Here is a 12969-nt window from a genome sequence, read left to right on the forward strand (position 1 = left end):
CCCCAGTGCGGGAGCTGCCCCCGGGTGGTCAGTTCACTCCCACAGGGGGAGCTCTGCTCAACCACAAGCAAGGCTGACTGCTGCCAGTACAGCGGTGGTGGCGGGAGCCTCTCCCGCCTCCTCAGCAGCGCTAAGGATGCCCGACTACAGCTTAGGCCTGCTCCCCGCTGGCAAGTGGACATTCCCCCGAAGGCTCCCGGGCTGCCAGAGTGATGTCTGACTGCCAGCTTTGGCCCAATTCCCCAGGGAGTGGGCCTAAACCAGCAGGTGATCATCCCCCAAGGGGTCCCAGGCTGCGAGAGGGCACAGGCCAGGCTGAGGGACCCTCCTGAGTGCACAAATTCTTGTGCACTGGGCCTCTAGTAAATACATAAAACACTATGTGTTGTGATTACATGCATGTGTAATAAATATAGAAATCCAGCAAGGCAGGGCTGTCCACCAACCTGAATTACGACATTACCTCAATCAGCATGCTGTTGAAGCCAGTGCATTTCATAACACGAAACAAATGGCTCTTGCAACTATGTTTGCATTTTACAAGTTTCAGTCCACACTTAATGCCCTCAGGAAAAGAAGCCGGGGGGCTCTGACCAGATCACATTTCCTGTGAGAAAGCTTTGGCTTCATCCTCAGAGAAACTCCCCCACACGCTGACAGTGTCACCCCTCTGTCACCGCTGATCAGCCACTGACCCAGTTTCAAAATCAGTGTTGTTCTGGTGAGGTATGTCCTATCACATCAAGAGCGCCGCTTCCCCTTCACTTTCCTGAGGGCCCTCGTTCACTGCTTGCACCATGCTGGCGGTCGCCCCAAACTTTAGGGATCAGATGACATGGGATGTCCCCCATGACATGGGATGTCCCCCGTGACATGAGATCCTTGGCCCCAGGCTCAGTCCTGCCCACCCCTCCAGTCAGTGCTGCCCTGCAGGCAGGAGCACAGGCAGCTGCCAGGATGGCTCCTCCCACAGAGCTCACCCAGACACACCAGGCCACATCCACATCACCCGCCAACCTAAACAGAGAAAGAAACTCTCAGCGCTACCCCCGCTGCATCTGGAGTCTGATCTGGAAACCGAGAGGCAACACACACCACACACTCGCCTGAGTCAGTGAGGCTGCCAGTAGGGGAGGAGCTGGCTGGGAGGCAAGAGCAGGCTCCCACCAAAGCACTAGCAAAGGCACCTGCCTGGACTAGGTCTTCTCACAGGCGATGGGGCAGGGTTGGCGCTCATGTTTCCCTGGGGGTTTGCCAATCGCCTGCATACATTTAACCCAGAATTCTTACTCAGCACAGTCCTAGGCCCCTGTCTCGGCCACACCACACCACACCACAGTCTCAGGGCTCAGGCCCAGGAGTATGTATTTAAATGAGCTCCCAAGAAGTTCCTTATGCTTACTGATAGTCTGGCTCTACGTTAGAAAGAATGACTCATGGGAAATAAAGTTCTATGCTGATGATATATTTTCATTTATATGCTTATTTTTGATGCATTCCCCACAGTTAAGAGGATGACATTTTTCCTCATGCCTTGTGCATGCCAGCATATCTAATGAGGAATATTTATGGACACGCATGCTCTTCATCTGTTTTCTCGCATAGTTGAAACCCAACATTTGCTAAACTATGGAAGCAAGAAGTGCAGAGCTATGTTGCAGGCTTCCGAAATAGAGCAAACACGTGGTTACTTTTTAAAACCTCACTGCCCGTGTGGTGTGCTGTGCCATGCGTGTCCATGGACGTGGAGATAACGTAGATGGAGTACTTGCCCTGAAAGTGCTTTAGAGTGTGAGGAGGGGACTTGGAGGTCACAGTTTCCCAGGGGGGTGACAGTGGACCAGTTTCCCGAGGCGGAATATTTCTAAGTTCCCTGGGATGTGTGCGTAAAACTCCACGGGGCTTTGAGGAGGGGCTGCACTGGAGGAGGGATGGAGGCTCCCTGGCTGTTTAGAATCAGTGCTGGCTGCAAAGTCTGTTCTGCCCTGAACACAGCTACCCGCAGTCGCCTGCCTGTCCCTGGCCTGCCCGTGTATTGGTCCTCAGAACTGCTTCCCAAAGTCCCGTTCATGGAGGGGCTGCTCCCTCACCTCCCAGATGTCTGCCTTCCCACACAGCTTGCAGCACCAGAGGCTCCCCCCTTCGTTTCGGGACCTTTTTGTTTATAGGGGGCTGAAATGTCCCACAGCGCGCTTACATGCTGGGACAGTGAACGAGCATCTTCCTGTTGTGTCTCTGCTTTGCCCGCTGCTGGCAGGTGCCGCATCCACTGTGGGAGGTCGGTGAGAAAGTTAATGCACACATCTCCCTCCTGTGTCTCTGCTTCGTGTACAGGGCTCGCACCTGTGGCCTCCATGCATCCGAGGTGGGATGGGCGGTCCTCATGTTCTGGTGCGCATCCCCCGATGGCCGCCCAGCAGATGTGGGCTCCTCAGAGGTGCTCTGCCAATCTGTGCTTCACCCAGGCAAGAACGTGGGTCCTGGCCTATCAGCTGACTGAGTTGCCTCACAAGACCAGATACATTAGAGCAGGAATTTAACAAAATAAACAAAAACGATTCTCATATTTTAGGAGCCAGGTTTCTCTCAGCAAGTATGCCGGGGGGGTGGGGGGGTGTTGAGGACTATTATGCTGGCTGTTTCCCGGATGTCTGAAGATGTAATAACCTTGGAATAGCCAAGACCCAGGGTTCTAGAAGCAGGAGGAGAGATTGTCTCAGAGACGGTGTCATGCATGCAGAGCTTCGATGCATCGTTTTATACTGCTCGTGAGAGACGGTCGGCTCTACCGGGGAAGACGCTGATCCTTTCACTTTTGTCATTATTTTCAAATGTCAAAACTCACTTTTAAAGAGACAGGATTTAAACCAGACATTGAAAGAGAATCTTAAGTCCTTTCAGACTGGCAGTTGGACACTGTTACATGAAGAGAGGAAGGCCCCGAGGTGCGCAGAACTGGCAGGTGGCCTCCTGCAAACGCATGGGAATGCCATGTGCATCATGTTGGGAGATATGTATAAGACATACAAATGTCTTATACATGTATATTTACACAGGATTAGCAACACCAAGTAAAGTGTGCTAGGGACTTAAAATAAAATTTAATGTGGAGGGAGATTAAAACCTGTTCAAAATGTCACCCCATTAGAGAAAACAAAACACTGTACTAGTATTTGTGCGTGAACGTAGGAAAGGTCCCTGGCAGCTAACGTGGAGCTAACGTGATAGCGTCGTCTCACTGAGTCTAAATCTCTGAGACTTCATTTGCTTCTTGAGATGGGTCGAAGAGGAATTTGAAATGTCTCTGCACTCTCTCCCAGAGTTTGGTTCCTGACCTTTCTCAATGGCCGACATAGTGACCACAGTACCTGTGGTCCAGGAGACAGGAGGCGGATGGTTCTGCTGGTGGACTCCCAGCATCTTCCCCATCCTTTCCTTAGACTAACCCTCCTGGTCACTGTCCTGGGGCTCTCTGCCCATGGCTGACGTGGTGGGTTTCCTGACTAATCATGGACTTTTGGGGTAACATAGTATGGACACCCAAGGAGGGCAGGTATAAAAGTGGGCAGAGAGGAGAGAGGTGGGATTGATTCATTCCTCAAAGCAGGGGAACCCCACACCCAAACTGGTACCTGTGGGGCTTCAAGGGAGGGAGGGAGGAAGGGAGGGAGGGGAAGGGAGGGAGCAGCTCAGGCCACTGTGCAGCGCCAGCATGGGCCTGCCTCTCCAGAGTGTACCTGTCTGCACAGGTAACCAGGCTGGTAACCAGGTAACCAGGCTGCTCCCTCCTGGAGGCCGTGTCTGCACTGCAGGCTCTGTGGGCTGACCTGGTTTCAGTGTTTCTATCTGAACATTCGGAGGTAGCTGACAGTACAGGTAGTCTCTAAATTAGCACTTTGGAAAAGGTGGTAATTCGTGTGAGAACCCTCCCTCTGTCTGGCTTGTTTCTACATATTGTAACTAGTGAGGCATGTGCTGAACACTATACATGCTTCTTTGGTCACAAGTCCTCCTTGACCCCTGAAGGACAGTGTCCAGTCTCCACACTGGATCCCCTAGCTGACCCATTTAGGGTTTACATTTGCTCTTGACTTTGGGCACCCTGAGCGTCCTGTCCAGGCTCAGGCCCACTGTGTCTGCTCCTCCTGCTGTCTGCTTGGCTCCCAGAGAGGATTCGGTGAAGCGCTGAGGGAGGCATGTCTGTTGCCAGGGCCAGGCACCCTGGCTCTCCCTGCCGCCCTCCGTGCCAGACACCCCCATCTATGCCCAGCCTGTTTCCTCCCCAGGAGCAGCCCATGAACGGTGTGGGTGTCCCCACTTCCTCTCTGCTGTGTCCTGTGTTCCTTCTGAACAAGGGCTTCCGTTTTCAGGGGCACTCTGCTCTAGTTTATCCCCAGCCATCCTGGCTCCTGTGAGAGGCTACAGGGACCTCCCTGAATGCTCCATGGCCATGCTGGTCCTCACAGCCACGCTGCCCCTCTAACTTCTCTGTCCACGCCTTGTTCTATTGGGTGTGATGCTGCAATCCAAGGATCGGCTTGGTGGACTCAAAACAGGCTTGTGCAATGTGTGTGTGTGTGTGTTGGGGGGAGGGGGGCATGTGTGTGGTTTGGGTGCAGAGAGCAGCTTCAGTGAGTCACTTAAGTATTTATTGAGCAGTTTTATGTACCAGCCACTGTAGTAGGTGTGGGAGTCCAGTCATGGACAAACCAAAGGCCCTGCTTTATTGTCTGGGCCATTACTTCCGCTCCACCTGAAGGCAGAACAGGTACCGGGCTCTCAGTCCATTGGGATTCAACTTCCTGTGATGCCCTGCCTCACTCTAAACTATTTCAGGCAAAAGAAGGTTAGGCTCGGCCTGAGGGCTCTCTCCTCAAAGCCACAGGCTGCACAACGCGTGTGTAGTTGCCAGCTAAGCACACTGTGGTGAATACACTCTGCCAAGGTGTTTGCATTTTTCAAACAGTACTCTTTATTTCCTATAAAAGACATTCCTGGACCGTCTTGACTTTGGTGGAGCAATAACATTAAAAGGCCTCCACTAGTGGAAATACATCATTGTCTTCCAAAAGGGCACTGATCTTTCTGGGCCTTACAGAGACCACATAGAAACTGAAGGGCCTAAGAACCCACTTGAATAGATCAAGTTCGGAATGCAAGCGCATTGGCAGCCTGTGTTCATAATACACGTTAGGCACTCTAGACATTTGTCATTCCGTTGTTCATTTGAATGCCATTTTTCAATAACAGAGTCATAGAGGAGACTTAATTTCATGGTGTATTTCTATAACGCTTCATCATTTGACACTCTGCCCTCGTTTTCACACTAAAGGAAAGAGGTGTGAAATCACTGGCCAACTTGGCCTTAATGTACGTTGAGTCTTCAGAGCACCCCTTGAAAGTGAGGTGAAGGAGAAGGTGTCCCTTTTGATGGAACTCCTTGCCTTAATAAATCAGAGGCTTAATGCATTAAGAAACCCTTTTTTTTTTTTTTTTGAAGAAATTAAGTGCCTTGCTCAAGCCATGTAGTCAGACCATGGCTGACATTGAACTAGAACTCTGGAGACCGTGTGTTGTCTTATCACTACAAGTACAGCCAAGACCAGGCAGACCCAGGCCCGCCCCGCCCGCCAGTCACTGCCCTGTGGGCGGGGTTACCCACGCTTTCTGACCTCAGAGTGGGTCACCTGTGCATGAGGGGTGAGAGGATGAAGAGGACATACTTGTGAAATGTTCAGACAGCCCTCCATGGCGTGATGGCTGCCATCAAAGGTCTCCTGACTCCAAATCCAGAGTCCTTTTCACTGCATCATACTCTCTGGGGACATGTCACTGCCCTTTCCTTTAAATATAATTGTCATTTGCTAGCATCCTTTATCTTTCTATTTTCTCACGAAGTAAGGACTCATCCAATAAACTGGGGCATGCCTGTGTGAAGACGAGGCCCCATGGAGGTGGGCTCTGAGCTGTGTCTCCTTCGGGCCCAGGTGATTAGAATCTGGAGATCAGATCAATAAGCGGGGGATTCAGTATCCTCTGTGTGCTGGTAAACCGGTGTTGGGGGGGGGGGGGTACTTTAGTCAGACTCAGACTGTAGCTCCCTAGTCCCGGGCCACGTGCATCCCTGTGGCCTGAGCCAGCACACGGGTCCCCCACACCCAGCTAGGAGGAGCCGTCTTGCCTGGCATTAAGGAATCTATGAGTTGTTCTGGAGGCTATCGGGGTGCACTGAGTTAAATAGACGTGTCCTGCCCTTCCATCACTGGCTCAGGCCATGAGCAATGCTTGAAGTATTCACGCTTCCTCTATGACCACTGCAGTGTCCTGGGTCACCTGGCGCACGTGGACCTGTGGCAACGGCACACGCATGGCTGCATTCCCTCTAATTACATTGTCAGTGTTCTGGGCCGTGTGGCACGCATGGGCCTGTAACAAGGCCACGCATGACTCCCTCCTTGACTAATGAAGGCCATGCCCCTGGAGGCAGGGCACAGGGGCCGGGCACAGAGGCCACGCCCGGCTGGGTTTATGCTTCCTCTCGCTCATGCCTGGTATCCTCGGGTGACTGTGAAATATTAACCAGTTGTTCCCACAGCTCCCCAGGAAGTAACATTTACCCTCCGTGGTTTCAGATAAGGAGCAAGCCAGAGCGCCTGCCTACAAGAGGGGGCACACCCTGGGCTCTCGGCCACTCACACTTGGGTCTTTCTCTGGGAAGCCCGGCCTGCCTGCCCCAGTCGCTGGGCCTCTGATGGGATGATGGGCAGGGCAGACCTGCTATCGGGCCTGTGCACAGAGGCAGGGGGATGACAGTTAGGCACCAGGACCACGGTCTCCAGCCTCCCCATCCGCCCAGGGAGGGTGTGCCCTGCATGTGCCCAGCCAGGCCCCGCCCTGCACCAGAAAGGCTGGTCTGGACCTGACTGTGGGCACCGGAGCACGCCAGCCTCCTGTGACTTCCTGGTTTTACACAGATATTTCTGCTCTCTCCTCAGAGCTGAGGAAACCTAAACAACTTACGTTTTTGTTTATTTTATACGTGAGTTCCTCACTGGTTAAACTTGCTCTCTGGGTTTTCTTTTAAAGATTAAACACTCAGTTATCTGTCTGCCCTCCCAGCTCTCTGCTCTCACCTGCCACCTTTTATATCGTCTTTTAGGGGCTGCAGGACTGTTTTACCTGCATGGAGGGCGCAGTTCACCCTCTCAAGAACCAGCCCTGGGTGCTGGGGGCAGACTATCAGCTTCCCAATCTCCAGAGGGCTCACCCTGTCTTCTCCTGGTGTCCCCAGGGAGGAGAGAATGATGCCACTCTGGAATTGTCACACTGCCCTGTTTTGTCACTTTACTCACGTTATCCCTCTCCAGGGACACTGTCTTCATGCAGTCAGTCTGACATCTTTCAGGGCTCAGCACATGAGTCAGAGCGCGCAGGGGCCTCTCCAGCAGGTGAAAATGCACCAAAAATGCGAAGACACCCTGATCAGCACGGGTGCTCCCGCAGACAATGCAGGTGGCTGGGGCTCATGGAAAGACCCGTGTCCACCCTTCCGCAGGTGTGACCTGAGCCTTCCCCGCGGCCTCCCGGGACGAGATGTGAGAGCCCTGGGTTCGGCTGGGAGGCTCTGCAGGAACCATGGCTGCTCTGTAGCAACAGCAGGACAGTCCAAGTGCCTTTACAGTCTAGTGAAAAGCAAAGACTCACTGACATGATTGGCAAAGCACATGGAATTGTGGGAGCTCTGCTTTAGTGAATTTTTAAAACTCGAAGAAAGCAGACGTGACTCCCGGGTGGATTCTAAATGCTGCCGCCACGCGCACTTGTTCATTCTCTCCACGTTGGGAAGACTGGCAGGTCCCAGGGCGTGGATGTTGAGGTGGGAACTGTGGGCTCAGTGTTTCTATGGTTTCTCACTGACCCCGCTCTGTGGCTCCGGGGAGGCATGGATTTAACACCCAAATCATTCCTTGCGTGCACTTTTCACCAGCTGTCTGTGTAAGATCTTAGGCGGAGAATGAAGAAAGCGGTTTTCATTATATAACTGGGCATTCACGCACAGGTGTTCATGAGGAGCAGGTCCTTGTAACTCATATTTTCTCAAGGATACTTGTGAGAGGAGAGCCCACTTCTCTTTATTGTGTTGACAGTTAAGAAATGTGTGCTATCTTAGACTTGCCTCCTAAGATATATACATAACCTCCAACGGACCCCAGTTTTTAACTGAAATATTTTCCTAGAGGCATTGTTATTCTCATAGCTTGGTTCGGCCTTCTCAGCGTTAGTTTCTCAACTGTAAAATGGGAATAGTGCTCACGGGGTTATTCCTATAATTACATCACTGTAATATCAATCTGCATCTCCAGTGAAGCATTCACTTTAGGAGTGCTTTCTTGAACATGGACTAAAAAAAAAAGCCAAAAACCTGTCCAACCAACAGCATCTTATGAAACTGAAGCCAAAAGAACCATAAGTCTATAAAGATTATACAACTGTGGTGCTTTTCCTACAACATGGGCATAAATACAACTAGATGAGTTGACTAGAAATGAGCCCAGGCATACAGTAACATGCAGATAACAGACGACACCCTGCCCGGCCCCACGCTGGATCCCGCCTCACTGTGCCTGGAGTTTCTGTTTATCTCTTCACATTGGGGGAGGTTTGGGGAGACAGGAAAAATGCCTGGAGACCACTTCTATGAAGCCAGCCCTCTAGAAAGACTTGAATTGAAACCTTCTCTATCTCACAATAAACTTATTGAAGCAAAAGATTTCACAATAATCCCAATCCCATTACCTGTAAAAATGCACACAAGGGCACTACAGAAATAGCCAGTTTAGCATTTTAATATTGGAAGGAGTCTCTGAAGTTTGGGGAATGGCTGTCTCTTCACTCACTGCCTGTTCTCAGTATAGTCTTTTATATAATTTAAAAATTTTTTCAATTACAGTTGGTACACACTATTATATTCGTTTCAGGTGTGCTACATAGTGATTAGATATTTATATGCCTTACAGAGTAATCCAGCTCCCATAAGTAGAACCTGCCTGGCACCATCCATGGTTGTTGCAATACCATTGACTGTATTCCCGATGCTGTACTTGAACTTGCAGAAGCTCATCACTGTGAAATGCATGAGCCATCTGTGATGGAGTGGGAGCTTGGTATGGGCTCATTGAGTGTGGTCACTTCTGGGCTCCTCAAGGGCCACTGGCATCTTTACTCCTTTCCCTTCCCTGAACTTGGCAGTTTGAAGTGGACATACACATGCATGGGCACCCACAGAAAGGTCTCTGAATATGAGTGATGGTGGGTCACTGGCCAACTAGACGTGTCTCCTGCACTACTCACCATCCATCCTGGTGACAGACACCTGGTGGGACAAATGAGAAAGGGACCAGCCACACCGTTAGGTTGGATGGCTCTCCCATCAATCTTGAGGCTTCTGCACATGCTTCATTTTCGCTTCTAGCTGACACAAATTGTGGATGATCCTGTACACATGGACATTTTCACTAATCCAGTGACTGTTCAGAAATCTCATCTAGAATTGAATTTCTGCCTTAGGAGGGTGTCCTGATATAACCTAAAAGTCCTTCCCACTTCCCACATGTTCATTGTTCATTATTTCACCCAAAGCTTCTGAAATTACCCGGAAATGCTTCAGAGTCAGCCTGGCTTCCATACGGCATTCCACTTGTTTACCAAGTCTTCCTCTTGCTCTTTCATTTTGATTAATTGCAACAGTGAGATGAAATGAAGATGACCCCCATCTTCCGGCTCTTTGGTTTGCAGATGGTTCTTCTCATAGATTATAGAGCCCAGCTGCTGATGTGCAGTTCTCAGGCACAGTCACAGCAAGGAAGGCGGCCTTCCCAACCCCTCCTCCCGCCCGCAGTCAGACTGAGTGCAGAGTGCAGGCAGCTGCCTGCCACGCCCTCTTCTCACGGCAGGGCCCCCCGATGCAGGTCCAGTGCCCAGCGAGGATGCTCAGAGACTGTCTTCTCACGGATGAGGGCCCACCACGCATCACCTGTTACTTTGCTTTTCTTGTCTATCTTTTCCCGCCAGCAGGTAAATTGTGCGTGTAAGGACTCTACCTGCTCTAAATGGTACTTCGGTCTATTCCATTTGTGTCTAAGAGCCACGAGTTTTCTAAATGTTGATTACCGTCCCCCCAAGGGTAGCCTAACGTTTGCTCTGAAATGTGAGGAGGTTTTGATCAGAGACGCTGGAAGAATTATTAGTTCTCTTCCAGGAGCCAAGGAAGCGTTTGCAGCTAGATTTCAGCTGTGCTTCAGAGACCCTTCGCCCCCAAACACTCCCCCTTAGTCCACAAGCAACCCCCAAATATTCACTTGTCCCACGTGAGGCTTGTTTCCTGGGGGAGGGAGCATTAGGTTGGGTTTACCTGATACCAGCCAGGGAAATGAAAAGATGGGGTGAGGGTCGATGGAGATGGAGATGGAGACAGACGAGGCAGGGGACTGGGGAGAGAGGACGTGAGCTGGAGATGCTGCCGAGGTGAAAACAAAGATGGTGGCAATGAGAGACCCCCGAAAGGCCAAGCTGTCAGCTTCAGTGAAGTTAAAGATTGTTCCTGTGCTTCGTTTAGAATAGACTAATTCTTATTCCTTAAACAGGGAGATAGGCCCACAAATGGTTGGGCCGATGCCATTCCATGTATTCTATACAGATTACAAGTTCTCAATATTTAGTTAGAACCCTGCATGGAATCAAAGAGTGACAGCTACTGTCCACTCATTCATGCTCTCTGACTACAGTTTGGACCCCATGAGGGCAACACAACGTCTGTCTTCCCCTTTCTGTACCCATTCCTATCAAGGAAAGTCGTGGATGGGCCCCGAACCTCAGTCTCTTCAGTGACATCACCCCAAAAAGATGTTTCTGTCTAATTTAAATAAATGGGGAAGGTAGACAGTAGACTCCCATTTCATTCTGAAATGATCAGCAAAGCTGTACTTGCATTTTTAAAAGCATACACTTTAAAGTATTGTTTTTTTCACTCTCCTCATGAAACATGAGGGATTCATATGATTCTTCAAAGCTAGTGCATTTGTCACCACTAGAACCATGTCTTTGATTTACGGGCACATAATCGCCGCTTTCATCTGGGTTGTTTGAAGTCCAGCACTTTCAGACTCCCTCTGCGCAGGCTCCCTCTGGCGCTGTCCCCTCATCTCTGCACTGTCAAGGGGGTGGCTGTGTCCTCTCCACCTGTGCCGGCTCGGGGACCCCCACACACGGGGAGGCCAACTGTCAGGTGTCCTGGCTTCTTTCTCTCTGGTCTTGAGGAACAGCCATGTGCCCACTGAGGCCCTTCTGAAAAGAGCATCCACATCCTTCATTTGTATGGACGAGGCCCCAGGGCTGCAGTGCCTTTGGGAAATCCAGATGCCAGCTGGCAGCTCCCTCTTTTCTGAAGGCGGCCTTCGGGGGAGCGTGCTGTCTTTCACTCAGAGACGGGAATTTAGAAACCCCCCTCTCCATTTTAGGAAAGGATTCACCTTTGTGCACTTAGAAGGAAAACTGTTCTGTGTTCCGCAGGAAGTTGGGACCCACGTGTCCTTTCATAAAGAAATGCATCGTGGAAAACTACATGTGTAACTGTCCACAAAGCCCTGTCGCTGCGCCAGGTGGGCAGGTGTGTGGATGGACGTCAGGGTTAGTGCAGGTGCAGGGATGCGGTGGGATCCAGAGTGTGTTTGGAATGGGTTTAGGCTAAATTATTCAGTTTTGTGCCTTTTGCGGGGGAGGGAGGGAGAACTGTGAATTTGCTGTTAGTGTTTGGGTTAGGAAATATGAACAAGAAATACAACCTTTTTTAAAAAAATCCAACTTTATCTCCCCCGGAAATTCTGCAGATTCTTGGCATACTTGTCTGATAAGCCACCGTTGGTCTGATCTTGAGGTTTCTGTGCTCACAGGATTCCCTGGGCAGCGGCACGGACTTGTCACCTTTCACTTGTAGGCATCTCTGTGCATCTCAGTCGTTTCCTGATGTGGCCCCTGACTGTGAGCGGTGACCCCCGCTATATGGGTGTGATTGTGTAGAAACAGCCCCCGAGATTGCTGGGGATGGCCTGGTGATTTTGCAGATGAGGAAACACCCCGACATGTATTTGTTACTGAACAGCACTGAGATCGGCAGCTCCCCTATATCCTAGCCATTTTCATGGGACCACTAATAAGATGTCCATTGTGTCTTGAGTTTGGGGTTTTAGTTTTCTCTCTTCGGAAAGGGGTGCAGCACATCTCACTGGAATGCTGTCCTGATTGAAAAACAACATGGAAAATTCTAAACGTGCCGGCTTTGGGCTAACACCTTCTCTTTTTCTTTCAGCCTCTGCAGCTGACTCGGTGCGGAATGGGGAACCACGCGGGGAAGCGGGAGATCTGCGCTGAGAAGGCCCATAAGGTAGGAATGAGGGGCTCAGAGACCTGGGGGTGCACGATTACCTCAGTCCTCTGCGTGGGCACTGTGGCTCCGGGCTTTCTGCTCACACCAACACACTGTTACCCTCCAGCCCCTAGCAATTCCAGGGCAGCGCTCGGCCGCCGCTACCACCCGAGCTCTGGGCCTGGACTCCAGACCTCCATGGTCTCGGCTGCCCAGTGCTGGGGCCTCTGCAGCCCTTCCCACCCCCTTACTGTGGAATGTTTTCAAAATGCAGCCAGACAGGAAACGTGGAAATAAACTCCATCCAATCCTACTAAGCTGCCGAAAGTCATCTTTGCATTTCCAGCGCAGCCCTCGCCATTTCCCGCCTATTTCACAGGCGTCAGCTCCTCCACTTGGTCCTGATTCTCAGCTTTGGCCTGGTTCCCGGATTGTCAGCAAAGAGTGGCTCTCAGCCCTCTGCCTGCTGAGCCGGGCAGTACCGTCCATGCCCACTGCGGGGACAGGAGCACCAGTGGGACTGAGACCCAGGCCCTTCCCAATCCCAA

General features: G+C 51.1%; 1 protein-coding gene across 1 annotated transcript in view; it reads left to right on the forward strand.

Moving 5' to 3' along the window:
- Positions 1-12969, forward strand: part of MBP (myelin basic protein) — a 73490-nt gene that overhangs the window by 3674 nt on the left and 56847 nt on the right. The window contains exon 2 of the mRNA XM_006761904.2: positions 12365-12439. Within this exon, the coding sequence (XP_006761967.2) occupies positions 12365-12439 (75 nt within the window). The remainder of the gene's footprint in view (positions 1-12364; positions 12440-12969) is intronic.

Source organism: Myotis davidii, unplaced genomic scaffold, assembly GCF_000327345.1.
Source record: "Myotis davidii unplaced genomic scaffold, ASM32734v1 scaffold96, whole genome shotgun sequence".
Classification (NCBI taxonomy): Eukaryota; Metazoa; Chordata; class Mammalia; order Chiroptera; family Vespertilionidae; genus Myotis; species Myotis davidii.